Source organism: Scyliorhinus torazame, chromosome 15 (genome assembly GCF_047496885.1).
Source record: "Scyliorhinus torazame isolate Kashiwa2021f chromosome 15, sScyTor2.1, whole genome shotgun sequence".
Classification (NCBI taxonomy): Eukaryota; Metazoa; Chordata; class Chondrichthyes; order Carcharhiniformes; family Scyliorhinidae; genus Scyliorhinus; species Scyliorhinus torazame.
In genome coordinates this window covers 91,218,483-91,245,186 of record NC_092721.1, presented here as the reverse complement: position 1 = coordinate 91,245,186, position 26,704 = coordinate 91,218,483, and the positions used below count along the sequence as shown (strand labels likewise).

Genomic DNA, 26,704 nt, shown 5'->3' with positions numbered 1-26,704 from the left:
CCACTGATCCAATTCCCATGCAGCACCTCAAGATAACCATCTTGAGATTCTGGAGAGTTGCATGTGGCCAATGCGCATGTGACTTTCCAGATGGAACTCAACCCCTTACAGCCTTCCCCTATGACCCACACTCTCCCCCATAACTATTGGCCCTCCTGGTGTGCCCTTTGACCTACCCACAGTGAGCCTACAACCCAACCCCATCACTCTCCATCCCATGCAGGTGAATGTCCATGTCCCCCTACCTTCGTGAGGAGCACACCCCATGAAAATCAACATTCCTTTCCTCGTCCTGCCGATCTCCAGAATCTTGCTTTACTTCCGTATCCCACCCAACAACCCCCAGCCATCATCACAGGATCCTCACCCTCCCGGCTCCCACTGTCCCCTTTAACTCTCTCCATCCCTTCCTGATAAAAGTCCCTCACTTTGCCTCCCCAGTTGACACCACATACACCCCCTTCTGACCCCTTTCACCCTCTTCCCCCGCATGCGAGTTGTACCGACACAACCCCTCACCTCCTCCTGCCTACACTCCGTCATGCTCTTCCTCCATTCCACAACCCCTGCAGCAGCTCTAACTTTCACCTAGAACCCTACACCTCCCATGTCCCTCCCTCTAGGCCTCCACACCCACCCCACATCTTCCTTCCTCTCCTTGCCGTCTAATCCAGCCCCTAGCACTGAAAATCACTGTCTGACAGTACCTCATGCCGCTGTTTACCTGCAGAGAGAAGATCCACCTCCTGGTACCTCCTGCAGCGAGAGGATCTACGTGGTAGCTGCTCCACCCACCCACTGCTACACGTGGTTTTCCGGGGTCCACAGTCGCTGGAAGCCTCCATCTTCCACTTTCCGCAAGCTGCCCCAGCCCTCTTGCAAGTGAATACCCACATGTTCAGCCACATTTGTCCGGATGTGTTCATGATATCCCGCTGATGGCGCGGACAGTCAAAAGTGAGGTCAATTTCAGTTAGGGCTTCATCTACATCACATTAACGGGATGCAAAACAGCTTCACGCCGGCTTCTGGAGGGAGTGCACGTTCCTGCCGTCGTTTCTCGTTAGCGGGAAAATGATTTTTCAATTCCTGCCGCAATGTTCATTTCCACCCACCATTAATTCTGTTGTATGGGAGACTGGGCAATTCTGCCCATACAGCCAACATCTTCAGTGATGCACGATCACACAATAACAGAGCACCAAGAGAGATAATTCTATTTGATTTGAATTGGTTTGATTTGATTTGATTTATTTATTGTCACATGTACCAAAGTGCAGTGAAAAGTATTTTTCTGTGGCCAACGAAACGTACACAGTGGACAAAAAAAGTAGTTACTGTGAATGCGAAAAAGTACACAGTACATTGACAAATAAATTAGTTACAGTATGGAACAAGAGCAAAATAACAAGCAAAACGACATAAGCCTCGTGCTGAGTCTATGTTGTAAATATTTATAATGTACAATAAAATCGAGAGTTTGGCAACAGCCTTCCCTCCAGCATGTTCAGTAAATCGAGAACCACGACTAAAACCAAAAACAACAAATACAGAATTGGCACTTGGCCCAGATTCGAAGTTGCTACTGACCAGCAGAAAAGCAAATCAAATTATCCCAACCAGTTCCTGAAAGTCAGAATAAAGGAACTCAAATAAATTGACTCTAAGCAGCTGAATATTGAAAAGCAGCACTCTCTCAAATCCATTCGGTCTCAAAGGGCTGCAGTTTGTGCATCCATAGAACCAACTTGTGTTGGGCCACTGCTGTAGGTTGGGGAGTAATGGTTGCAGACTGCAATGAAGCTTACAAATATTCCATAGGCATCTGAATGAAGGCAAATGCTTCCTTGTTGCTGGTGTACACGAAGGCAATGACTTCAACATTACTTCTACCGTCCATTGCATTGGCCAATAAGAAAGGAGCCAGGCTGTTCTTTGCCATATTGTTACCAGCAACATCTTAATAATCATTATCTCATTGTTCTTCTTCCTCCTCATCTGCCCCCCTGTTACTGAGACTGACCTGCAGAAGAAGAGGAAATTAATTTGGAATGGCTTTGCAGCCCTGAAGAAAAGTGATGACAGCTCCAGATTTTCTTTAAGGAGCTGCAGCAGGTAAAAGCACAGCTTTCACTCAGTTGCCTATAATTGGCGTCAGCCCGTTGACCTCTCCATCATTGATAGCCAAGCTGGAATACCTTTCCAGAACTCCATAGCCTGGGTCAGCTGCCATCGGCGGGATGCTCCGACCCGCCGCGCCACATTTCTGCCTCACCCCGCCGGTGGGATGCTCCGTTACGGCAGCCAGTCAATGGGGGGTTCCCATTATGGGGCAGCCCCACGCCGTCAGGAAATCCCCGGGCTGCCGACAAAACAGAGCTGTTTGCTTTGACAAAGGGTCATCTGGACTCGAAACGTTAGCTCTTTTCTCTCCCTACAGATGCTGCCAGACCTGCTGAGATTTTGCAGCATTTTCTCTTTGGTTTCAGATTCCAGCATCCGCAGTAATTTGCTTTTATTTAGTTCTGTTTCCTTATCTGGCTGTTGAACCTTTCTGACACTGGTCTGCTACACTGGATACAAGAGAGGTGACATTCTGCACTATTGCCATCTCCCTCCATTTGGTTACTTCTTTCCGTACATTTCTCCCATGCAACCCCAGCAATCAATTACAGTGTTATTGGCTCTATTAGAATCTTATGATATACATTTTTTTTTAAATCAGTGCTTGAACCTCCTTGACATGGTAGACCCTTTAGAACATGACTTTAGAATAGTCATTTATAAAAGTATGAAACAGTCTGGGACTGCTTTCCATGAGTCGCCGGAGATTAAATTAAACGTTTTGGATCCTGAAAACTCTTGTGCTGTTGTGAAAAGGATCTTGAGAACATCAGAATTCTTTCATAATAATTAATTTCAATTCATATTGCTTGCTTATTCTTTGGGAAGCTGCTGCTTTTGGAAGTGCTGCAGACTTTTAAATCCAGCAGCAACAAGTTTCCCCTCGCAAGCCAACAGGCCAGATGAGGAGAAAGAAGAGCAAGAGGATTATGACTATGATGATGACAGTTTACACGAAACATGCACCTTTGGTTCACCAACCATTATGGAAATAAGTTGATCCTGGCTGTTCTGATGATCTCAGGTGCATACCCTTTCATGGCCCTCTGAGAGAATGAAATTCTCTGCATCTCTGTCTTCAATGAGAGACCCCCTGATTTTTAAACAGTGACCCGCTAGTTCTAGATTCTCCGACAAAAGGAAACACCCTCTCCACATCCATCCTGTCAATATCCCTCAGCATCTTACAGAGTTTGAGTGGATCCAGCCAACAAGTTTCCTCTTTCCTCAGAATGCTGTTTTTATTGCTTAGAAGCTGCAAGCTAGTAGAAGGAAAACAATTTTGTTTGCATGGTGGCTTGTTTGCTCAACAATATCAAAGGCCATCAGAATTCTCACGTATAGAATAAACCACACAAGTATTTTGTATAATCTCCAAATGTCATACCTGTAGAAACAGCAACTGCACCAATAATAATGGAAGGGAAAGACAATGTGAAGCATAAAACACCAGCGATATAAGATGTTTTTTGTGCTTGAGAAACTGATGATGCAGCAAGAACTCGCTGAAAATACACTTGCCAAGGAATCCCTCCCAGAGTCTGAAAGAAATTTAAAATGCAAATATCCAGGTGGTCAATTCTTTAAAAATAGTTATTTCAGACACTGAAACAGTTTAGTTGTGTGATTTCATCACAATATCTCAAACACAAGTTAATTGCAAACAAGTAGCTGTTTTATGAACCTGACAAACAACTACAAAATCTCCTCTTCCCGGTTATACTTTGTATCCCCGAATGTTACATCAACAAACTTTGTCACAAAATTATGGACTAAATAGAGTATTTTTAATACTATTGTTTGATTGGTGAAGCGTCCTCACCATATAAAGTAGATCATCAATCCATCGGCAGATTTGGTTCACTTCTATTTTACCTATCCATGGGCTCTGGTAAAGGTAATTCACCATGGTATATTTGATGTCGGCAACGGCTGGATTTATAATGGTGAAAGGCACACAGAGCCACTGGTAAGGAAAACAAAATAAAATAATTGTAATTTAATCCTGTTTCACCTTGGATGTTTCTGGCAACTCTTTTCAGTACCTGATTCTATAATCAAGCAGCCAAAGATATCTGATAGCATTTTAAGTGCTGTAACAATCAACAAGTCATGCTTATCAGTTTTATGGACAATTATAGTCAGTAACTGTGCAGCTGTAAGATTGCAGTTCTGTATTGAGATGTCTTTTGTACCATCATTTTTCATGCACGATTTAACGTAAACGAAATAGAGTCCTATGTTGAGCCGAGTGTATCCCGGTGCTCGCAATGTCAAAAAAGACGCCGCTATTAAACAGAACTCTGTTTCATTTCAGGGCCTCAGCAGGGAATACCCCGTCGAGGCCGCACTCAGTCCCATTATCTGCACTGAGGAGCTCTGCTCGTCAGTTCAGGAAGAGATCAAAATCGAGACCCTCCAACGCAACTCCAGAATCCACAACACACCTATAAGGGGGTCATTGAGGGCCCCACACCCCAACTAATAAGGGCAGGGCAACCCCAGGCTTGATTCCCAGTGCAGGCAAAATGCCACCTGGGCACTGCCAGACTGGCACTGCTCCTGTCAGTATGGGAGTCCTCCCTTGGCAATGCCAGGGTGGCACTACCATGCTGCCCATGTGTCACTGCAAGGGTGCCATGCTGGCAGTGCAAGGATGCCCAGGTGGCATTGGAGTGCCAGGGTACCACCCTGCCCAGAGTCAACCACCCAGGGCTGCCAATCCCCTGGGAGACCCCCCCAAGTGCAAGGACATCTAGTCCCCATTTATGGAGACCAGTGTTAACCGCTGCTCACTCAGGATCTCCGAGACACAGGGGTTAGATACAATGCCTTGGGTAACTCCAGCGAGTGCATGTCAAAGTGCTGCTTACAGCAAAACTTTAATATACAGATCAGCCAGACCTGGATCCCGCAACTGTGGGCAAGATTCAGATTGCAATGTTTCGCGAGATGCCATTCGGTCTTGTGAGGAGCGTCGAGCCAAGTAAATCACATGAGAGGGCTCTTGCGTGATTTACTAACAGTGTCACCCCCCTCCCCCCGCTCCCCGGTTTGGGCGCAGGTGTTAGATTTTGCACTAAAACTAAATTTCAATTAAATCCTTTTTCTTTTTAAACTGTATTTTATTCCAAATATATTCAAAAGTACAAAAACAAATAAATCAACAACCATTCGCCACACCTCACAGGGCACAGTTTGTGCAAGTTTTTTCCGCCTTTTCACACCCACTCCTCCCCCCACCCCCGTGACAAACAATTCCTCAAACATGGTCATGAACAATCCGCACTGTATCTCAAAGCCCTCCGCTGAACCCCTCAATTCAAACTTAATCTTTTCCAGCCAGAGAGAGTTGTACAGGTCCCCTGCCAGGCTGCCACCCCCAGTGGCATTGCCGACCGCCATTCGAACAGAATCCTTCGCCGGGCAATAAGAGAGGCGAAGGTCACAACGTCGTCCCTCCTCTCCTCCATCAGCTCCGGCATTCCCAATAACCAAAAAATCAGCACCATAGGGTCCGGCCAAGCTTCTACCCCCACAATCTTCGATAACATACCAAACACCCCCTCCCAGTATCTCTCCAACTTCTCACAGACCCAGAAAATATGGGCATGATGTGCTGGTCCTCACCCACACTTCTCAAATTCGTCTGCCACCCCCTGGAAAATCCCATTCATCCTTGCCCGAGTCATAAGCACACTGCACCACCTTAAACTGAATCAAACCCATCCTCGCACATGCGGAGATCGAATTCACCCTGCGCATCGCCTCATTCCACACTCTCTATCCTACCTCCCCCCCACCCCTCACCCAGCTCCTCCTCCCATTTCTGCTTAATCCTCCCCATCTGCTCTCCTGCCCCTCCTCCCTCAGCCACCTATATACATACCAATCCTATCCTCCCCTTCCATATTCAGGAGCAGCAACCACTCCAATAAGATATACTCCAGCAGCTGGGGATACCCTCTCCATTCCTTTTGCGCAAATCCCTCACTTGCATGCACCTGAATTTGCTTCTCTTTGGATGCTCTACCCGATCCCGCAGCTCTTCCAGACTTGCAAATCTCTCCTCCAAATATAAATCCCTCGCAGCACCAGCCCCACCTCTCTCCATCTCTTATGCCACCTGGACCCTCCCCACCAATGTCAGGTGTAACGTATCCCATCTCCTCAAGTCCTCCCTAGCCTCCTCCACCAACTTTGCTAAGTTCCATTTGTGCACTCCCCCATCACCTGAACACCCAAATACCTGAATCTGTCCGTGGCAACGCTAAATGGCAACTGATTTGTTATGCTCTAGGTGCAGCATAAGCGGCTTCCTTGTGGTGCACTTGACAAAGCAAGGTTCAAACGTGGAGATAACTTCAACACGTTTATTAAACTATTTACACTTCTATTAATCGGGTACGAAATTACTGCTAATCCTACTGGAGCTACCCAGACGGACGAACCAGTTGCTGCAATCCACGTGGTGGGAGTGATATTGAATCAACCCTGTGTCTCTACTCACTGACTGTCTCCACTGGAAAGAGGCAGATCATGTGTGTGGTGTCCTTTATATATGGGTTGGTGTAATGCCCTCCTGTGGTCGTGTCACCTCTGTGTGTATCGTGAATGTCCATTTGTCGTGTCCTATCTAAATGATCTATTGGTTGAGTGTGTGTGTGTGATGTCTCTGGTGCTCCCTCTAGTGTCTAGCTAGCCTACATGTATTTACATTAACCCCCCCCATGTACCCACAGTGATGCACATCACCACAGCAACAGCCCAAGATTGGCTCCCCGACCTGCCGCATTCACCAGAAACATCTCACTCTTTCCCACATTCAGCTTAGAGCCTGAGGAGGCCCTGAACCTCTCGAGTATGCCCATGATTCTCCCCATACTCTCCAATGGGTCCGATATGAACAGCAGCAGGTCATCCGTGTACAACAACACCCAGTGTTCCTGACTCCCCCACACAATCCTCTGCCACTCTACTGACCCCCTAATGGACACTGCCAAAAACTCTAGCACCAGCGCAAACAGCAGCAGCGACGGCGGGCATCCCTGCCTCGTTTCCCTGTGCAACCTGAAGCTCCATGAACTCATCTCGTTTGTCGTACCCTCGCCATCGGAGTAATGTACAGCAGAAGCACCCACGCCACAAACCCTCAGCCCAAACCTTCTCAAAACCTCAAACACGTACTGCCACTCCACCCGGTCTTAAGCCTTCTCCAGGTCCGTAGAGACCACTACCTCCGGTACCTGTCCCTTCGCTATCCGGTCTTACCAGAATGGAGAATCCTGCCCAAAGTTGTAAATCTGTCTGTTCATTCTGCTGAAGACACCAGTGACAGATTACAATGTACAACTGTGATCAGAAATTCTTACTGTTACCACTGCAACTGTTGTGGAACAAATCCCTACTATTGCTGCCTCCAAAGTTAAATCTGGAGATCAGCGGTGCTTACTACAGATCTTACTAATGCCATAGGTGTGCAGTAGTGGAATTTCGCTGCCCCTGCATGTTTCTTTCACTGTTGATGCTGGTGACAGGATATATTCTGATGCAGTTCCAGAGATGCTCTGGCCCGCTAGGAGGTCTGCAAAGGTTTGTGCCTTGCAAGGCGAAGAATATTTGTGCATATGTCCTACACATCGTCAAAGAGAGCCGAGAACAGTCAGAGATTGATGCCACTAGTGCAAGAGAGTGTTGTGGGGGAGTAGGATAACAATACAAATTGCTTATGGGTAGAATGAAAAACTTCAGGTAATGTGTAGTGTATGGGGATAATAGCTATAAGGCTAACTGGTAGAGTGTATCATCAGTGCTGTTAAATGTTGTCAGATCTCATGTAACTGGAACTCCAAGGAAGAAGGTTCATAGAATCATTGAATTAAAGTGCAGAAGGAGGCTATTCGACCCATCGAGTCGATGCCGGCCCTTGAAAGAGCACCCTACTTAAGCCCACACCTCCACTCTATCCCCATAACCCAGTAAACCAACCTAACCTTTGGACACTATGGGCAATTTAACGTGGCCAATCCACCTAACCTGCACATCTTTGGTTCCAATTGAGTCCTACTAAAACTCTGTAAATAGTATAAATAGTCAATAAATGTTCACTAGTTTACAACAGCATGGGTTCCAGCTCTCTTCTATCCTGAGCCCGGTCATGATATTAATACACAAGCATGAGGCATTGTGAGGAAGCAGATCTTCACGTACTACTACAGCCGATAAGATAATTGAACCTCGTTATTGGTGTCAAACTGCACCGCACTCTAGGCATCAGCCAACTAGGGAAAAAGGACAGTTTTCATATTGCAATTTTTATATAATTGTATGTAATATATGCGCAATAAATTTTGCTGTTAATAACAACCCATTTCTCATCTGAAGGGCAGAATGAAAAAGCTCTAATTGAATGACCTAATGAGGAACTGACTGAGGGAAAATCTATATTGCAGCCTCAGGCTTGTTGTCCCCTTTCAGGGGTGAAATTCTCCGGAAACGGCGCGATGTTCGCCGACTGGCACCCAAAACGGCACCAATCAGACGGGCATCGCGCCGCCCCAAAGGTGTGGCATGCTCCGCGTCTTTGGGGGCCGAGCCCCAACATTGAGGGGCTAGGCCGACGCCGGAGGAATTTCCATCCCGCCAGCTGGCGGAAACGGCCTTTGTTGCCCCGCCAGCTGGCGCGGAAACGACATCTCCGGGCGGCGCATGCGTGGGAGCGTCAGTGGCTGCTGACAGTTTCCCGCGCATGCGCAGTGGAGGGAGTCTCTTCCGCCTCTGCCATGGTGGAGACCGTGGCAGAGGCGGAGGGGAAAGAGTGCCCCCACGGCACAGGCCCGCCCGCGGATCGGTGGGCCCCGATCGTGGGCCAGGCCACCGTGGGGGCACCCTCCGGGGCCAGATCGCCTCGCGCCCCCCTCAGGACCCTAGAGCCCGCCCACGCCGCCTTGTCCCGCCGTTCAAAAGGTGGTTTAATCCATGCCGGCGGGACAGGCAATTTATCGGCGGGACTTCGGCCCATCCGGGCCGGAGAATCGAGCGGGGGGGCCCGCCAACCGGCGCGGCCCGATTCCCGCCCTCGCCGAATATCCGGTGCCGGAGACTTCGGCAACCGGCGGGGGCGGGATTCACGGCAGCTCCCGGCGATTCTCCAACCCGGCGGGGGGTCGGAGAATGACGCCCCAGACATCAACAGGATAGATCTGCCGCTTGACTGTAATGTAGGTGAAAATGTGTCAGCACTGCACTTCCACGTACAACACGGATAGCCGATTTTCTGGTCATTACGAAGTCCCTGCAAAAATGATTGCCATGTAAATTTGTTCATTCATTCGTTTATGTAAACCTCATTTATTCCCAGATTGCCTGAAAGTCTGGACTAACACTCAGCTGTACAGCCAAAGAGCGACATGCTGGTTTTCAGTCAGAGCCTGACACCCAAGAAATATGGGAAAATTCTACCCCATATATTCTTTCCCACTGCTGCTCTATTTTGAAAAATAGGTCTGGCTGGCATCTGGGGCGAAATTCTCCCCCAACGGCGCGATGTCCGCCGACTGGCGCCAAACACGGCGCCAATCAGACGGGCACCGCGCCGGCCCAAAGGTGCGGAATGCTCCGCATCTTTGGCGGCCTAGCCCCAACATTGAGGGGCTAGGCCGACGCCGGAGGGATTTCCACCCCGCCAGCTGGCGGAAACGGCCTTTGTTGCCCCGCCAGCTGGCGCGGAAATGCGGCGCATGCACGGGAGCGTCAGCGGCCACTGTCAGTTTCCTGCGCATGCGCAGTGGGGAGAGTCTCTTCCGCCTCCGCCATGGTGGAGGCCGTAGCGGAGGCGGAAGGGAAAGAGTGCACCCACGGCACAAGCCCGCCCGCGGATCGGTGGGCCCCGATCGCGGGCCAGGCCACCGTGGGGGCACCCCCCGGGGTCAGATCGCCCCGCGCCCCCCCCCAGGACCCCGGAGCCCGCCCACGCCGCCTGGTCCCGCCGGTAAATACGAGGTTTGATTTACGCCGGTGGGACAGGCAATTTCTGGGCGGGACTTCGGCCCATTCGGGCCGGAGAATCCAGTGGGGGGTCCCGCCAACCGGCGCGGCCCGATTCCCGCCCCCGCCCAATCTCCGGTACCGGAGACTTCGGCGGGGGCGGGGGCAGGATTCACGGCGGCCAACGGCCATTCTCCGACCCGGCGGGGGGTCGGAGAATGACGCCCCAGATCTTTTGCACATTTCACTTTTCAAGTCCAATTCATGTTCAATTAAGTCAAGTTTTTGACATAACAGACTGTTCAAAACTATTCCAATTGATCAATCAAATTCTTAAGACAGTCCAAGGATCGGAGATCAGTAGCTATCTGGAAGGAATTTGAGCTTTCAGTTACCGAGGCTACAGTGTAATCTGAATCATTGCATCTTGCACGCAATGTAAGAAAAGTCACAGAATTATTAACTTCTAAAATGTTGCTTAAATTATAGTTTGTGTCCATATTTCCATAGTAGCAGATTTCATCTTTTCTACAATACATTAAATAAATAGGGGTCAACAAATAATCTGGAGTTTATGGGTGCAATTGGAAAATTGTGTTTAAAGTGCGTGTCCATCTAGCCAAAGTGAAATTGTATCAAGTTGCTGTGCAAACTAATTAAGCAAAGGAAGGCAATGGTGTGGTGGCATTCTCACTGGGCAGGTCATCCAGAGACCCAGGGGTGGGATTCTCTCAGCCCGGGGCCAGGCCGGAGAATCCCCGCGACCGGCGCGAATCGCGCCACGCTGCCCTGATGCCGGCACGCGATACTCCACGGAGTGGAGAATCGCCGCCATTGGCACTGGCGTGGTTGGTGTGGCACCGGTCGGGGGCCACTCTACGTGGCCGGCCTGCCGATCTTCGGCCCGGGATGGGCCGAGCGGCCGTTGTAAAAATGCCGAGTCCCGCCGCCGCCGTCCACACCTGCTCTCAGTCGGCAGGAACTCGGTGTGGGAGCGTCGGGGGGCAGCCTGTGGGGGTGGGAGGGGGGGGGGGGTCTGACCACGGGGGGCGGGCCTCTGATGTGGCCAGGCCCGCGATCGGCCCACCCTCCTTTTTTGCGCGCCAGCCCCTGTAATCCTGCACCATGTTGCGTCGGGGCCGGGGCGTTGAAGGAAGCCACTGCGCATGCGCGCGTTGGCGCCGGTGCCACTGCGCATGCGCTGATCCCGCGGCGACCAGTTCCTGACAGGATCAGCAGCTGGAGCGGCGTGAACCGCTCCAGTGCTGTGCTGGCCCCCTGTAGACGCCAGAATTGCTGATCCTGAGGCCGCGTTGACGCCGTTGAGAAACGCGACGGCGTTTCCGATGGCATCAACACTTAGCCCAGGATCACAGAATCCCGCCCCCAGGCTTTGGGGACTAACATGGCAGGTGGTGAAATTTTAATTAAATAAAAGTTTTAAAAACCCGGAGTTAAAAGCCGAATGAAGACCATGAAACCATTGTTGATTGTTGTAAAAAAAGAAGCATTTGTTAATGTCCTTTCAGAAGGGAAATCTGTCATCCTTACCTGGTCCGGCCGCCATGTGACTCCAGGGCAGCTGCTCTTTATGCCTCCCCTCAAGTGGGCGGAGCCAGGGGCGGAGCCCACATTCTGTGTAATATTGTACAATGGTCCATAGGTGGAGCCCACATGGGCAACAGCGTGATACAGTGTAATACAGTGGTGAATGGTTAGTACAATACGTTCATCACATTCAACTCCTGTTAAAAAATTGAAGTCCGGCGGGGGTGAAGGGTTCACCGGTTCAGTCTGTCCGGCACCCTGATCGTGCGCTGCGATCGCCGGAGCTCTGGTATTGCAGCTGGCCCGGGTGTCGAACTCGCCGGTGCGGGCATGGGTGGTGAACTCGTTGGTGCGGGCACAGACGTGGACTCCGGGAGCGTGTTTTCAGGAGCTTTGTTCCTGTGGGTCAGTGAAGGGGGAAGGGAGTATAGGAGGGTGTGTGGTGGCCATGTAGGGGCAGGGGCGCTGGTCGGCATAGGTTGTGGGGGGGGGGGTTAGGTTGGGGTGGTGGTAGGGGAAAATGCGGGTGCCAGGTCCCGGAGCAAAACCGTATCCTGTCGGCCGTCAGGGTGTTCTACCTATGCATACTGGGGGTTGGTGTGAAGGAGCTGGACCCTTTCAACCAGGGGGTCGGACTTATGGCTCCTTACGTGTTTGCGGAGTAGGACGGACCCCGGTGTCGTCAGCCAGGATGGAAATGAGACCCCGGAGGTGGATTTCCTGACGAAAACAAACAGGCGGTCATGAGGGGTCTCGTTCGTGGCTCTGCAAAGGAGGGACCTAATTGGAGTGGAGCGCTTCGGGGAGGACCTCCTGCCAGTGGGAAACTGGGAGATTCCTAGACCGTAGGGCCAGGAGGACGGGTTCTCCCTCTCCATCTGTCAGTTTACCGGGCGTTGTAACTGGTAGCCCTGCTTGAGGCGATGCCCTTACCGAGCAGGTACTGACGGAGTTCGTCGCTCATAAACGAGGAGCCCCGGTCACTGTGGACGTAAGTGGGGAAACCGAACAAGGTGAAGATACTATTTGGGCCTGAATGACGGTGGCCACGGTTATGTCGGGGCAGGGGATTGCAAAGGGGAAGCGGGAGAACTCGTCAACGACGTTGAGGAAATACGTTTTGCGGTTGGTAGAGGGGAGGGGCCCTTTGAAGTCGATACTGAGGCGCTCAAAGGGGCAGGATGCGTTCACCAGGTGGGCCTTGTCTGGACGATAGAAGTGCGGCTTACACTCCCCGCAGGTTTGGAAGTCCCTGGTCATGGCCCTGACCTCCTCGGTGGAGTAGGGCAGGTTGCGGGCCTTGATGTAGTGGAGAAGCCGGGTGACCCCCGGGTGGCAGATGTCATCGTCGATAGCCCGGAGTCGGTCACCTTGTGCGCTGGCGCACGTGCTGCAGGACAGGGCATCTGGGGGCTCGTTGAGCTTCCCAGGACGATACACTATATCGTAATTATAGGTGGAGAGTTCGATCCTCCACCTCAAGATCGTATCGTTCTTGATTTTGCCCCGCTGTGTATTATCGAACATAAAGGCTACCAACCGTTGGTCGGTGACGAGGGTAAACCTCCTACCAGCGAGGTAGTGCCTCCAGTGCCGCTTCTTCTACGATGGCTTGGACTTCTTTTTCGACTGAGGAGTGTCGAATTTCAGAGGCGTTGAGGGTACGGGAGAAAGATGCTACTGGCCTGCCCGCCTGGTTAAGGGTGGCAGCGAGGGCGATCTCTGACACGTTGCTCTCCACCTGGGAAGGGACGGACTCGTCCACCGCGCGCATCGCGGCTGAGGCAATATCTGCCTTGATGTGGCTGAAGGCCTGACGGGCCTCAGCCACCAGTGGGAAGATGGTGGCTTTGATCAGTGGGCGGGCTTTGTCCGTAAAGTTGGGGACCGCACTGGGTGTAATAGGAAAAGAACCCGAGGCACCTTTTCAGGGCCTTGGGGCAGTGGGGAAGAGGGAGTTGCAGGAGGAGGCGCATACGTTCGGGGTCGAGCCCTTGAACTCTGTTTTCCACGACACAGCCGAGCATGGCTAGTCTGGTTGTGCGGAAAACACATTTCTCCTTGTTATAAGTGAGGTTGAGGGCTTGGGCGGTTTGGAGAAATTTCTGGAGGTTGGCGTCATGGTCCTGCTGGTCGTGGTCGCAGATGGTGACGTTATCCAAGTACGGAAATGTGGCCCGCAGCCCGTACTGGTCCACCATTCGGTCCATCGTTCTTTGGAAGACCGAGACCCCATTTGTGACGCCGAAGGGAACCCGGAGGACGTGGAAGAGGCGGCCGTCTGCCTCAAAGGCCGTGTAGTGGCGGTCCCCCAGGCGGATTGGGAGCTGGTGGTATGCTGACTTCAGATCCACCGTGGAGAACACCCGGTAGTGCGCGATCTGATTAACCATGTCCGCTGTCCGGGGAAGGGGGTACGCATCGAGGTGTGTGTACCGGTTTATGGTTTGGCAGTAGTCTACAACCATCCGGTTCTTTTCTCCGGTTCTGACGACCACCACCTGAGCTCTCCAGGGGCTATTATTGGCCTCGATGATCCCCTCCCGCAAGAGTCGCTGGACCTCGGACCTGATAAAAGTCCTGTCCTGGATACTGTACCGCCTGCCCTGGTGGCAACTGCTTACAGTCGGGGGTGAGATTTGCGAAGAGCGGGGGAGAGTCGACCTTAAGGGCCGCGAGGCTACATATGGTGAGGGGGTGTAGGGGTCTGCCGAACTTCAGGGTAAGGCTCCTGAGGTTGCACTGGAAGTCCCGTCCCAACAGGAGAGGAGCGCAGAGATCGGGGAGTACATATAGTTTAAAATTGGCGTACTCGGCGCCCTGTATCGCGAGGTTCGCAACAGTGCACCCCTGGATCTGCACTGAGTGCAATCCGGAAGCGAGAGAGATGGTTTGAAGTGCGGGGAGGATTTGGAGCGAACAGCGCCTTACCGTCTCTGGATGAATGAAGCTCTCCGTGCTCCCGGAGTCAAACAGGCAAGGCGTTTCGTGTCCACTGACCCGGACAGTCACCATGGAGTTCCGGAGGTGTTTTGGTCGTGACTGGTCGATGGTGACCGTACCGAGTTGCGGGTAGCCAGCGTGGTCGGAGGTGATGGGGTGGTCCCAAGATGGCTGCCCCTGTCGGTCGCACGTGTCGGGTGGTGTTGCAGATGGCATCCAAGATGGCAGCCCCCATGAGTCGCACGTGGCGTGCCGCGTGGGAGACGGCGGCCAAGATGGCGGCCCCTGTGAGTCTCACGTGTTGTGCGGAGTTGAAGATGGCTGCCCCCACGGACAACACGAGGCAGATGATGCGTCCGGAGGGGCGGAGCGGCAGGCACGCAGCGACACTGCGGGGTCTGCGAGTCTGAGAGTCTGAGAGTCGGGCCTGCGATTTGGAGGATTTGGACCTGGCCAGGCAAACTTTAGCGAAGTGTCCCTTTTTGCCGCAGTCACTGCAGTTCGCGTTCCGAGCCGGGCAGCACTGCCTGGGGTGCTGGTGCTAGCCGCAGAAATAGCATGGTAGCCCCCGGGCTGGGCGGGCAGCCGCGCGGCACAGGCCTGGGGTACTCTCTGGTCGGGGGTCCATGAGGGGGTCGCGGGATCGGACGGGAACGCGTTGAGTCTCTGGAACGCTACTTCTAGGGAGGTGGCTAGCTTTACCGTCTCTTCTAGGTTGAGGGCGCCCTTCTCGAGCAGGCGCTGTCTGACGTAGTTGGACCTGACTCCAGCCACGTAGGCGTCCCGGACGGCGAGTTCCATGTGTTGAGAGGCCGTGACGGCTTGGTAGTTGCCGCTTCGCGCAAGGACTTCGAGGTCGTGTAGGTACTCCTCCAGCGATTCCCCGGGGTGTTGGCGGCGAGTGGTGAGGTGATGCCATGCGTACACTTCGTTCACCGGCCTCACGTATAGGCGCTTCAGCATCGCGACGCCGTCCGCGTATGTGGTCGCTTCCTCGAGTTGTATAGAGATTCGATGGCTCACCCGAGTGTGGAGGAGGCTCAGCTTCTGGTCATTAGTGACGGAGGGCGAGGAGGAGGCGGCGAGGATGGCCTTGAAACATCGGAGCCAGTGTGAAAAAAATCCCTTTGGCTTCTGCGGCCTTTGGGTTGAGTTCCAATCGGTCAGGTTTGAGGGCTGCTTCCATAGCGATGTTGTAGTCGATTAAATTGATGCGACCATCAATTCCCGCGAGACAGAGAGTTGAAGTGAACAGTGGCTTTAATCAACTAGAACAGTGCCTGCCTGCGACTGCTCTGCTAGTGAGAGCCGCCTACAGGGCAGCTGCTCTTTATGCCTCCCCTCAAGGGGGCGGAGCCAGGGGCGGAGCCCACAAGGGCACCAACATGAAACATTCTGTGTAATATCGTACAATGGTCCATAGGTGGAGCCTACATGGGCAACAGCGTGATGCAGTGTAATACAGTGGTGAATGGTTTGTACAATACGTTCACCACACCACCTTCTTGAACCGCTGCAGTCCATGTATGTATACCCCACAGCACAGTTAGGGAGGGAGTTCCAGGATTTTGACCCAGTGACAGTGAAAGAACAGCGATATAGTTCCAAGACAGGCGAGTGAGTAGCTTCGAGCAGAACATCCAGGTGTTGGTGTTCCCATGTATCTGCTGCCCTTGTTCTTCTAGATAGTAAAGATTGGTGTTTGGAAGATGCTGTGAATTGCTGCACTGCATCTTGTAGTTGGTACACACAGGGTGGATTCATATAAAAAGCGGGGGAAAATTCCCTTCTGGGTGAGGCTGAAGATAGCAGACACTTGCTCTTTACAAACTCTAACGTATTTCTAATTTCCTTTCCTTGCTAAGGTTTTGTTTAAAATGCAAATTTCTGCAGCAACAGAGCAGGAATAAGGCTTTAACTCACTTTGAGTCAGCTGACTTTGGACCATGGATAGATTGCTTGTGCACTTGGGAACCTGGGAACAATGTAATGAAATCCCTGAAACAAGTGTAACTGGAGGAAACATGTGTGGTGCTGGAGGCGTGTTGAATTTTGTGGATGTAGGGATCAATAGATGCACTGAGAGGATTGCAAATATTTGGCCATAGTTACACATGGAACACTATGTCCAAACATTTGCAATCTTTTATGTTTGACGTATTTATCCAGGAGAAAAGCCTAGGGTCAATTCTGTTCTAAAGATACCTCTTCAGAATTTTTGAAATCAGGCTACACATAGAAAATACTTACCAGGCTGATGATAATAAAAATCATTTGCATCACATCTGTATATGCCACAGAGTAGAGACCACCCAATAATGTATACACGATGACTACACAAGATGACAGAATGATGGACAAATAGGTTTCTATGTCCAAAATAACAGCCATCGTAGCACCTGAAATAGATGTGAATCATTGATCATAAACTATGGAATTGTAAAAAAATCCAGTCAACAAATACCATAACATGTACATATTAAGAAAACTTTTGAAAACTTACCTAATGCTGCAAGAATAGCAGCTGACCAGAATATATCTCCTAACACAGCTGGGATCATGAGGAGACTAGTCATGAGATTACCAAATTTGATCTGGAATGGGTCCATCATGGTGACATATCGATTGCTCCTCATTGGCTTTGCAAAGAATAGGCCGCCTGCATTTGAAATAAAAGCAGCTGTTCCATTTATAGTGGACAATTGGTTGCAATTGTGTTTGTTTTGCTGGGATCTTCCTTGCCAGTGCCCTCTACTGTTGATCCTGCCAAAGGTGCAAATTACTATCCATAGCACCCAAATACGAAGCCCCCTCTAGTCCACCGCAACCTATCCAATTCCAGCTATGGTCCCTAACACTGCTTCCTCTGTAAATGGGCTAATCTTCATCAACATTTTTAAAGAGAGATAACATTTAGAATCTGGATGACTCTGACTTTGACAAAGAGTCATCCTGACTCAAAACGTTAGCTCCCTTCTCTCTCCACAGATGCTGGCAGACCTGCTGAGATTGTCCAGTGTTTCCTGTTTTTGTTTCAATTGGCAAGTACTTTGCTGATGACGATGCTAGCAGAAGTGGAGTTGTAGATGCATTTGAATATTTGATGATCAATGGCTGGTCATACTTCAGTAACATTAAACCGCTTTCAAATCCATACCCTTTATTGTAAAACTATTCTGATTTTCCCATCTTGATGATGTCCTCGCATTGCTCACCATCCTTAGGTGCCTAGCTGTGAAACAGGCAGGTGATCAATTCCCAGAGCTAATGGTGCGATTCTATTCAACAGCATTTAAGAACAACCAAGTTTCTCTCCAACATTCCTTCCTTTCCCGCGAAAAGTGCCTGGTCTTCACTTCTTTAGTCATATTTATGCAGGCGAGATCAAGAAGTTACCTTTGTTACCCAATAAGCTTTGAAAATGTTGTTTAATTTAAACCAATACATCTTATAGACATGCTCAAAAGAGGCGGTAGGTCACGCCCACAATCTTTGGGTGTGATGTACCTCACAATACATTCTCCGGGAGAACAGCTGAAAAATGATAAAGCTCTTGTACATTTCCTTTTGTTCAAGAGAGATGCATCTGTGCTTGCATTGAAATCTGTATTGCTTGACTAATCTTGCTTGGTACCATTTTATTTATGAGCTCTTACCAAAAATAAGGTTCAAACAATAAGAAATGGGTGCCTGTGCCCAGCCTACTCCGTGATTTGGCAGATAAACTATTTCAGCAATTCCATTGATGAAGCCTCCTCCAACCCACGTTGCTGTAAAAAATAAAGTTCAGCTGTAAGATGGTTCACATGAACTTGTTGTAACTTGGTATCGTAGCTACAATAGTCACTACTACATTTGCTTGATTTCCAAATTATGATAGATTTTATGAGGGTTAAAATTGTGCTCACTTTGACTTTAGGTGCATTGCTTAATATACTTGTGTAAAATTCCTATGTTGATAATTATAATGAAGTTGCTATCCCATTTCAAACCAATATATATATATATTTATTTCTTACATTACAACAACAATCTCAAATGACTTGAAAATGCTTGGAATGTTCTGACGTCCTGCAAGGCACTATATAAATTCAAGTTTTCCTTTCTGTTAGTTACGGTTCTGTGGAGGAGTTAAACAGGAGGATACAGTGGGCTGGGCCATCTTTTTTTAAATTCATTTATGGGATGTGAGCGTTGCTGGTTAGGCCAGCATTTATTGCCCATCTCTAGTTGCCCATCAGAAGGTGTGGTGAGTTGCCTTCTTGAACCACTGCAGACCTACAGGTGTAGGTACATCCACTGTGCTGTGAGGGAGGGAGTTCCATCTCTTGATGGTGTGTTTAAGAATGGGATTTTGCTCTGATTGTTCTGAATCTGATACGGTTCCTGCTTTAAAGTTGTTGGTTGGGTGATATAGCTATGTATAAATGGGTTGATATTGTCCTTGCTTCAGTACAGGTACAGCACCAGCATTGACCTGACAATGTGGAATACTGTCCAGGTCTGTCCTGTCCACAAAATGCAAGAAAACTCCAACTTGACCAATTACCATTCTTTGAATCTACTCTTCGGTAAAATGTTGGAAGGAGGCATTGACAGTGCTGTCAAGCTGCAGTTACTCACCTATACCCTACCCACCAACACATAATTTGGGCTCTTTCAGGCCCACTTAGCTCCAGACCTCATTACAGATGAATTCCGCCATTGATCAAATAGCTGAATTCCAGAAGTGTGACGGAAATGGAAAATCAATAAAGCACTCCAGACAGCGGCTGTATACCATTCACGTGGATTGGCATATATTCCAAAAAATCTTCATCCATTGTGGTAACAGTTGAACTCCACCACAGCATGAGATTCATCTTGTTGCTAAACAAATGTGTATGTGGTGAATGTATTATATCAATAATCCACCATTGTATCAGTACCATGCTTTGCCTTTGTATTTGCATCTATGCTATGCTGTTGCCCTTGTGGGCTCCACCTATGCGCCATTGTATGGCATCATCCATAGGGGAACATGTTGGGACACGTATGGGCTCCGCCCATGGCTCCTCCCCTTGAGGGGGGGTTTAAAGAGCAGTCGACCTGTAGGTGGCGCACAGTATTGTATCAGTCGCAGGCAGGCACTGTTCTAAGTTGATTAAAGCCACGGTTTACTTTTACTCTTGTCTCGCGTGAATTGATGGTTGCATCAGTGTACTTTGTGAGGATTTCTGCAAGGAGGCTGTGCAAATTTACAATTGGTTTCAGGGTATTATGAAGCCACTCCGGCTGTTTGTTGGTTCATGAGTTGTTTCCAAAAGGGTTGAATGTTGAATCTTGACTTAAAAAGATGAAGGTGTGCACCATTACTTGTTACACCCCTTCGACAGGGTCCTGGGACTGCAGGAATGTCCTAATGTGTGGAGCTGAAGCTCGGAGTTGAGATGGTTCAGGAGATTGCGGAACAGTGTTAAGCATGACAGTGCTGCTAGATTTTGGGGTTGCAGAATAATTCACAAAGTAAAGTATAGTTGAGCTCTTTTCGCCCAGTTATTTTATCCTTTATGGAAAGCCCACATATACAGCATCTCTATGTTCCTGCCTCCAAACTTATCTGAACCTCCATGCCATTGAAACTCTTATGCATGGATTTGCTGTCTCCAAACTTGGTGACCACAAAGCATTTAAGACCTGTTGTGCCACACTTACACTAGTGAAGGTATGACATTGTAATTTACTTGCCATAGTCTTACCAGGCAGATTCCTGAAGATTAGATCACATAATCAGCAATTCGATTGCAACCACCAATTGTAAAAGAGCATATCATTCTTCAGGACTGTGTTTCTGAAGTTAGAAAGGAAAATGGACAACTTGCATTGCTGTGAGAATTCAGATAAGACTGTCGTCCATCACCATTATGGCCTAGACCAAGGTGGACATCTTGAGCATCTCAAATTGGAAAGTGAAAAGTCAGATGGAGCAGTTACATTTTTTTTGTACTCATCTTTTACAGGTTGTGGGTTTTCCTGGCTAAGCCAGCATTTGTTGCCCATTCCTAATTGCCCTTGAGATGTTTTCATCCCATTTCCTACGTTTAGCCATTTTCTATTGGTGGGAGTGAGGGAGGGTGTTTCTGTCAGCCGATCATCTGACTGTTCCACCTCTAATGAGGCGTAGCTGAGGATTCTGGGAGTTACACCCATTCTGCAGCTTCAGGATAAATTTTGTCAGCGGAGAGTTTGCACCAGTCATGTTACAGGCCCATTTCCTTTGGTCAGAGAGGAAATCAATCCAAGAGATGATCGTTTGCATTCAGCAAGAGGTCCCATTTCTCCACAGAAGAATCTCCTCATCCTTCTCCACACCAGTGGAGCAGAATGCCAACTCTGGCAAATGTTCAAAATGGGTTCCACTGAAGCACAATATGCCTGTCCCACATATAAGTGATGATCTTCTCATAATTTGGGATGGAGTTTGAACCTCTTCATTTGACCAGACTGCTATTCCACAAGTGGAGTGGTCCTATAGGAATTTCAGACATTTGGATCAATCCTTGATGCCCACATTTTCTCATAAAATGAAAAAAAATTGATTCCCTATTAAAATAGTTTCACTGTGCTGGATGTGACTTTCTTTTTCAAGCCCTCTGGCACATGGCATTTACACTTTCATGACGTATTTTCCTAGGCTGGCAGAGGCTAATACAAACATAGTGAAGTTCAACTTTAGAGGGACTTCAAGCTTAAGATGCCATTGGATCCTTTTCTTCTGTAATTATATGTGAGGTGATTAAGAGGAGTTTAATTGTTGATGAGGGGTTTCGGGATCATTTTCTCCAGACGGTGCTCAGCTAAGGGGCAGTGTTGGACAATTCACGTCAGAGGGGTGGTGTCAAAAGAATGAAATAGGGGGCAGCACGGTGGCGCAGTGGGTTAGCCCTGCAGCCTCACGACGCCAAGGTCCCAGGTTCGATCCCAGCTCTGGGTCATTGTCCATGTGGAGTTTGCACATTCTCCCCATGTTTGCATGGGTTTCACCCCACAACCCAAAAGATGTGCAGGCTAGGTGGATTGGCCACATTAAATTGCCCCTTAATTGGAAAAAATTGATACTCTAAATTTATTTTTTTAAAAGAATGAAATAGGAGCGACAAAGGGAGACATAGCTCATGTATGCTCACAGAGCCCCTGAGTTCAATAGAGTGTTGGACAAGTGTAAGGTGCACCTTTCAGCCACAAAGAGAAAGGTGGTGATGAGCAACATTGCATCACTGAGGAGAAAGAGACTATGCAAGGGAGTGAAAGGCAAATGGAGAGTTGAAACAATGCAGAATTTTATTGTCAGTGATACTGAACCAGAGTCCTGACAGGTATGTTGCCTTAGTGGTAATAGGTTGAAAAACACTCTAGATTAGATGGAAAAGGAACAGAGTAGAATCAGGGCTTTGATCAGTATCAGCACCCCATGACATTGTGGGGGCAGAATTAATGACCAATTAAGGGTCATTTCCGGCTCAGCCTCAAAATTTAGGTGCCTGCATCAGAAGCCCCCTTTTGAGGTTGGGATCACCCCTCTAACATTTGTTTGTCTCTGGTTGGATCTCTCTCCCTCCTCCTCTCCCCCGCCTCTCACTGAAACCCTCATCTCTCTTTCACACTACCCCCAGGGACCCCTTGAACTTACTGGGCCTCCGTTTCCTGGACTGGATATTCTGACATCCAGTAGAATTCAGTATTCAGTAAGGGGGTATCTTTGGTAATGTGCAGGTGGCTGGTAGAGTGGGTTCGCAGCTTTGATCAGGGCTTTGATCAGTATCAGCACCCCATGGCATTGTGGGCGCAGATGTGCAAAGAGCAAGGCTGCTAAGGACGTAGAAGCAAGCCATTGGGCTTCTGAGGATGCGATTCCTGCCTGGGCCAGTTGGGTGGTGTCATGCAGTGCATTCCTGGAAGGGTCTCGGTCATTGTGGTAATCTGCTGCGTTCTCCAAAACATGGCCCTACAGAGAGGCGTGAACCTGGAAATCGGTGAGGCCCTGGAAGGAGACAGCTCATCGCTGGTGCAGCAGAAGCAGGAAGTAAACGAGGAGGAGGAATTGGAGACAGAAGGAAAATACAGTGAAGGTGGAGAAGTCTCTGCTGCAGGGCAAGTTGGCCTCCTCCTGACACCCTCTGGGAAGAGAATCTCCCTCCTGTCTCTCACAGCTTCCTGCATTAGATCTGGGTCAGCATCGATGTACTGTAGCCAATTAATGACCAAGTAGCCAATTAATGACCAATTAAGGGTCATTTCCGGCTCAGCCTCAAAATTTAGGTGCTTGCATCAGAAGCCCCCTCCTGAGGTTGGGATCACCTCTCTAACATTTGGTTGCCTCTGGTTGGATCTCTCTCCCTTCTCCTCTCCCCCGCCTCTCACTGAAACCCTGATCTCTCTTTCACTACTGGGCCTCTGTTTCCTGGACTGGATGTTCTGACATCCTCCCACATTTCTTCTTCAGTCCACTGCAGCTCTGATTGGCCAGAAACTCTCGAAGGCTAGACTTCCTCCCAAGTGAAGGACTGAAGTCCCACCTGCAGCCACTTACACTCATTCGAGCGTGAAATGGCTGCCGGACACTCGGAGATGGCAGGGTTGTGTACCCAGGCGACTCTTCAGATGGTAGGAAGTAAGACCCTCCCCATCTGAAAAATTCAGGGCATTAGCTCTGCTTCTCTCTTCACAGATGTTGCCTCAGTGAACAGGTTGTTGGTGAGCAAGTACTGCTTGCTAACATTGTTGATGATCCCTTCCATCACTTTGCTGATGACTGAGAGCAGACTGATGAGGCATTATTTGACAGGATTAAATTTGACCTGCTTTTTGGACAAGACATACCGGTGCAGATGTCAGCATTGTGTCTGTACTGGAACAGCATAGTCATGGCATGGCTAGATCTAGATAATAAATCTTCAGAGCTAGACAGTGAATTTGCTGGTGACTGTAACCTTTGCTGGATCCAGTATCTTCAGCCACATCTGGCATCACATGGAGTGAAGTGAATTGACCGAAGACTGGCATCTATGACAGTAGAGACCCGAGGCCGAGATGGATCATCCAATCAACACCCCTGGTTGAAGATGGTTGGAAAAGTCTCTTTTGCGGCTGATCTTTCACGTGCTGTGCTCTGGCATTATTGAGGATGGAAATATTCAAGGAGACTCCTCCTTCTCCCGTTAGCTGTTTAATTGTCCACCAATTAAGGGGAGACATTGGCATAGTGGTAAGATCATTGGGCAGGTAAACCAGGGGCCCAGGCTGATGCTCCAGGGACATGGGTTCAAACGCCACCATGGCAACTGTGGAACTTAAAGGCAATTAATAAAAACCTGAAATTGAAAAGATTGAGCCATGAAACTAACACAGATTGGTATAAAAACCCATTTGGTCTACTGAAGAAGGAAATCTGCCCTCCTTACCTCTTCTGACTGTCATGTGAGAGTACCTTTAAGAAATGGGTGTTTATAAATGGGTGTGTATATAAGTATCTGTAGTGAAAGTACCTTTAAGAAATGGGTGTTTATTACTGCAGTGATGTCAGCGAGTGGGTGGAGCTGGGCTGTCTGTCAGCTTTTTACTTTCATTTTAGGCTGTTTGCTGCAGGGTGTATTTTAGATTTGTTTTCAGAGCTGGGTAGCTGCAGTCACAGCCTAAAGGTGTATTAGAGTCTCCCTCTGTAATCTAAAGAATGTAAATCGATCCTTTGGTGATTTAAAACTAATAACTGCTCGCAGTAGTGACTTTAACCTGATGTGCTTCTGTTTAAAGGTTTTTTAAAAAAGTCTTCTGGATGTTAAAAGGACAGCTTACGGAGTACTTAGTGTTGTATTCTTTGGGGATTGTATTTGAATTAATGGTTGCTAAGATGTTCACTGTTTGTTTTAAAATGGTCAACTTGAGTTCATAGAATAAACATTGTTTTGCTTTTAAAAATACTTTTCCATTTCTGTTGTACCCACACCTGTAGAGTGGGCCGTGTGCTCCCCATACCACAATCTATTGGGTCAGGTGAACTCCATGATACACTTTGGGGTTCTCTAAACCCTGGCCCATAACATGACCGACATGTGACTCCAGATTGATAGCAATGTGGTTGATGCTCTTTTTTGGGGTGGGCGACAAATGTTGGCCATGCCAGTGTCGCCCACAACCCATGAACAAATAAAACACCATTCACAACTGGAAGGGGCAAGACAACAAGACTTTTGATCTGATTCATTGGTTGTAGGATTGTTTCGCTCTTTCTGTTATGTGCTCTTTCCATTGTTGAGGGGTGGACGCAGCTTCACCAGTTTAGCACCTCATTTTCGGAATGCCTATAGCGGCTGCGGCTTCTTTAACTTCTTATTGAACAATGTCCAGCAAAGCAGGGGACGGAGCATTTTATAAACCAACTGGAGTTCCTTGACACTTGTAGATTGAACCAATGGATTTGATCTTACCTAATCCCATCATAGATCACTTTAAAATTGGACAACTAAGATCTACTCTGGTGATTTGCTGTATTCTACCCATTGTAACTCTGTTCGACAGGACAGGTTGGGCACTGCAGGTAAATGTTTGGAATTTTGACTTTCACAACTTTTGACACCTCGGAGATTATTTTTATTTGACAACTAAAGTGGCGTCCAACAGTTTTACTTTTACTGATACGTCTATTTACCTGTGGTCGTAAGAATTCCAACTAAGATTCCAATGTTCCTCCCTCCAATCATGGCCACCTCACTTCTGTCTCCAGAGCATTTTTTCTCTTCCTGCTTTGATTTTCGAGCAGCCCAAATTCCAGTTGCAAGAATTAGCACATAGAAGACAATGACTGCCACAAGTCCCGGGATGTTAACAGCCATATCCCTCAGTAACCTACTGGAGAGAAGGAAATGTTGCTTTCAGCCTTTCGTACATGCACAGAACGTCTCATCAGATGTATGTTTGCAATTGCTGGAGAAACCTGTCTTATAATTTTTTTAATCTGTTTATGGAAGACAATACTCTTTTTTTTAAATTTAGAATATCCAATTCCTTTTTTCCAATTATGGGGCAATTTCCTTGGCCAATCCACTTACCCTTCACTCTTTGGGTTGTGGGGGTGTGACCCACGCAGACACAGGGAGAATGTGCAAGCTCCACATGGACAGTGACCCGGAGCTAGGATTGAACCCGGGTCCTCAGCGCCATGAGGCAGCAGTGCTAACCACTGCGCCACCGTGCCGTCCCGCTGGAAGACAATTGACTGATAAGACACTGAGCTAAATTCTCCGACTCACGCTGCCGGAAGTGGAATGCCCCGTGTGGCGGAGAATCCAGTGGTAGTGAAGAAACCGGGATCGGCGCCGACCAGATCCCCCACTGCCCCCCACAGAGACCACCTAAATAAAGGGACCCCCAGGGATCTCCTACATAAAGGGACCCTCAGAGACCACCTAAATAAAGGGACCCCCCACAGAAAACACTAAATGAAGAAATGCCCCCACAGAGACTCCAGTAAAGAGACTTCTGCCAGGGAGCCCCCCAGAAGAGAGTCCCCTGTCAGGAAGCCCCCCAGAAAAAAGGCCCCTGTCAGGGAGCCCCCCAGAAGAGAGCCCCTATCTGGAAGCAAGAGAGCAGTCCAGACAGAAGCGGTGAAAAATATTCTAGTTGTAACACTCACCTGGGCAATACACCTGCTGGCTCAGACATAGGAAGAATCATGGCCGGGATTCTTCAATCCCGCGCCGGGTTGGAGAATCACCAGGGGGGGCGGGAGAATCACGCCTGCCGCTCTGACGCCGGGCTGCTGATTCTCCGGTTGCTGGCCGTGCCGGTCGAATGCCTTTGAAAGTGGCCTCTGCGGCGATTCTCTGCGCTTGGCGGGCCGGGTTCCTGCCAAGTCCCACCGGCATGTGTTACGTATGGTCTCACCCGGCGGGATCTTGGAGTTCTGGCTGTGGGGGGGCGTCCTGGTGGAGGGGTGGGGGGTCCGACTCCGGGGGGCCTCCACGGTGGCCAGGCCCACGATCGGGGGCCTACCGATCGGTGGGCGGGCTAATTCCGGGCGGGGCCTATGTTCCTCCGAGCCAGGCCCCTATAGGGCTTCACCATATTG

General features: G+C 49.2%; 1 protein-coding gene across 2 annotated transcripts in view; it reads right to left on the bottom strand.

Annotated features, from left to right (window-relative positions):
• The window catches only part of LOC140391684 (high affinity choline transporter 1-like), a 57,193-nt gene that overhangs the window by 18,153 nt on the left and 12,336 nt on the right, over positions 1-26,704 (bottom strand). Inside the window, exons 2-7 of one of the 2 annotated variants that reach the window (XM_072476427.1) lie at positions 25,286-25,482; positions 18,258-18,371; positions 17,105-17,260; positions 16,852-17,000; positions 3,947-4,090; positions 3,512-3,665 (exon numbers count right to left, since the gene is read on the bottom strand). In XM_072476427.1, the coding sequence (XP_072332528.1) occupies positions 3,512-3,665; positions 3,947-4,090; positions 16,852-17,000; positions 17,105-17,260; positions 18,258-18,371; positions 25,286-25,469 (901 nt within the window). In that variant the 5' untranslated portion in view covers positions 25,470-25,482. Of the gene's footprint in view, positions 1-3,511; positions 3,666-3,946; positions 4,091-16,851; positions 17,001-17,104; positions 17,261-18,257; positions 18,372-25,285; positions 25,486-26,704 lie in introns of both variants that reach the window. The other variant, XM_072476426.1, reaches the window with a different exon arrangement.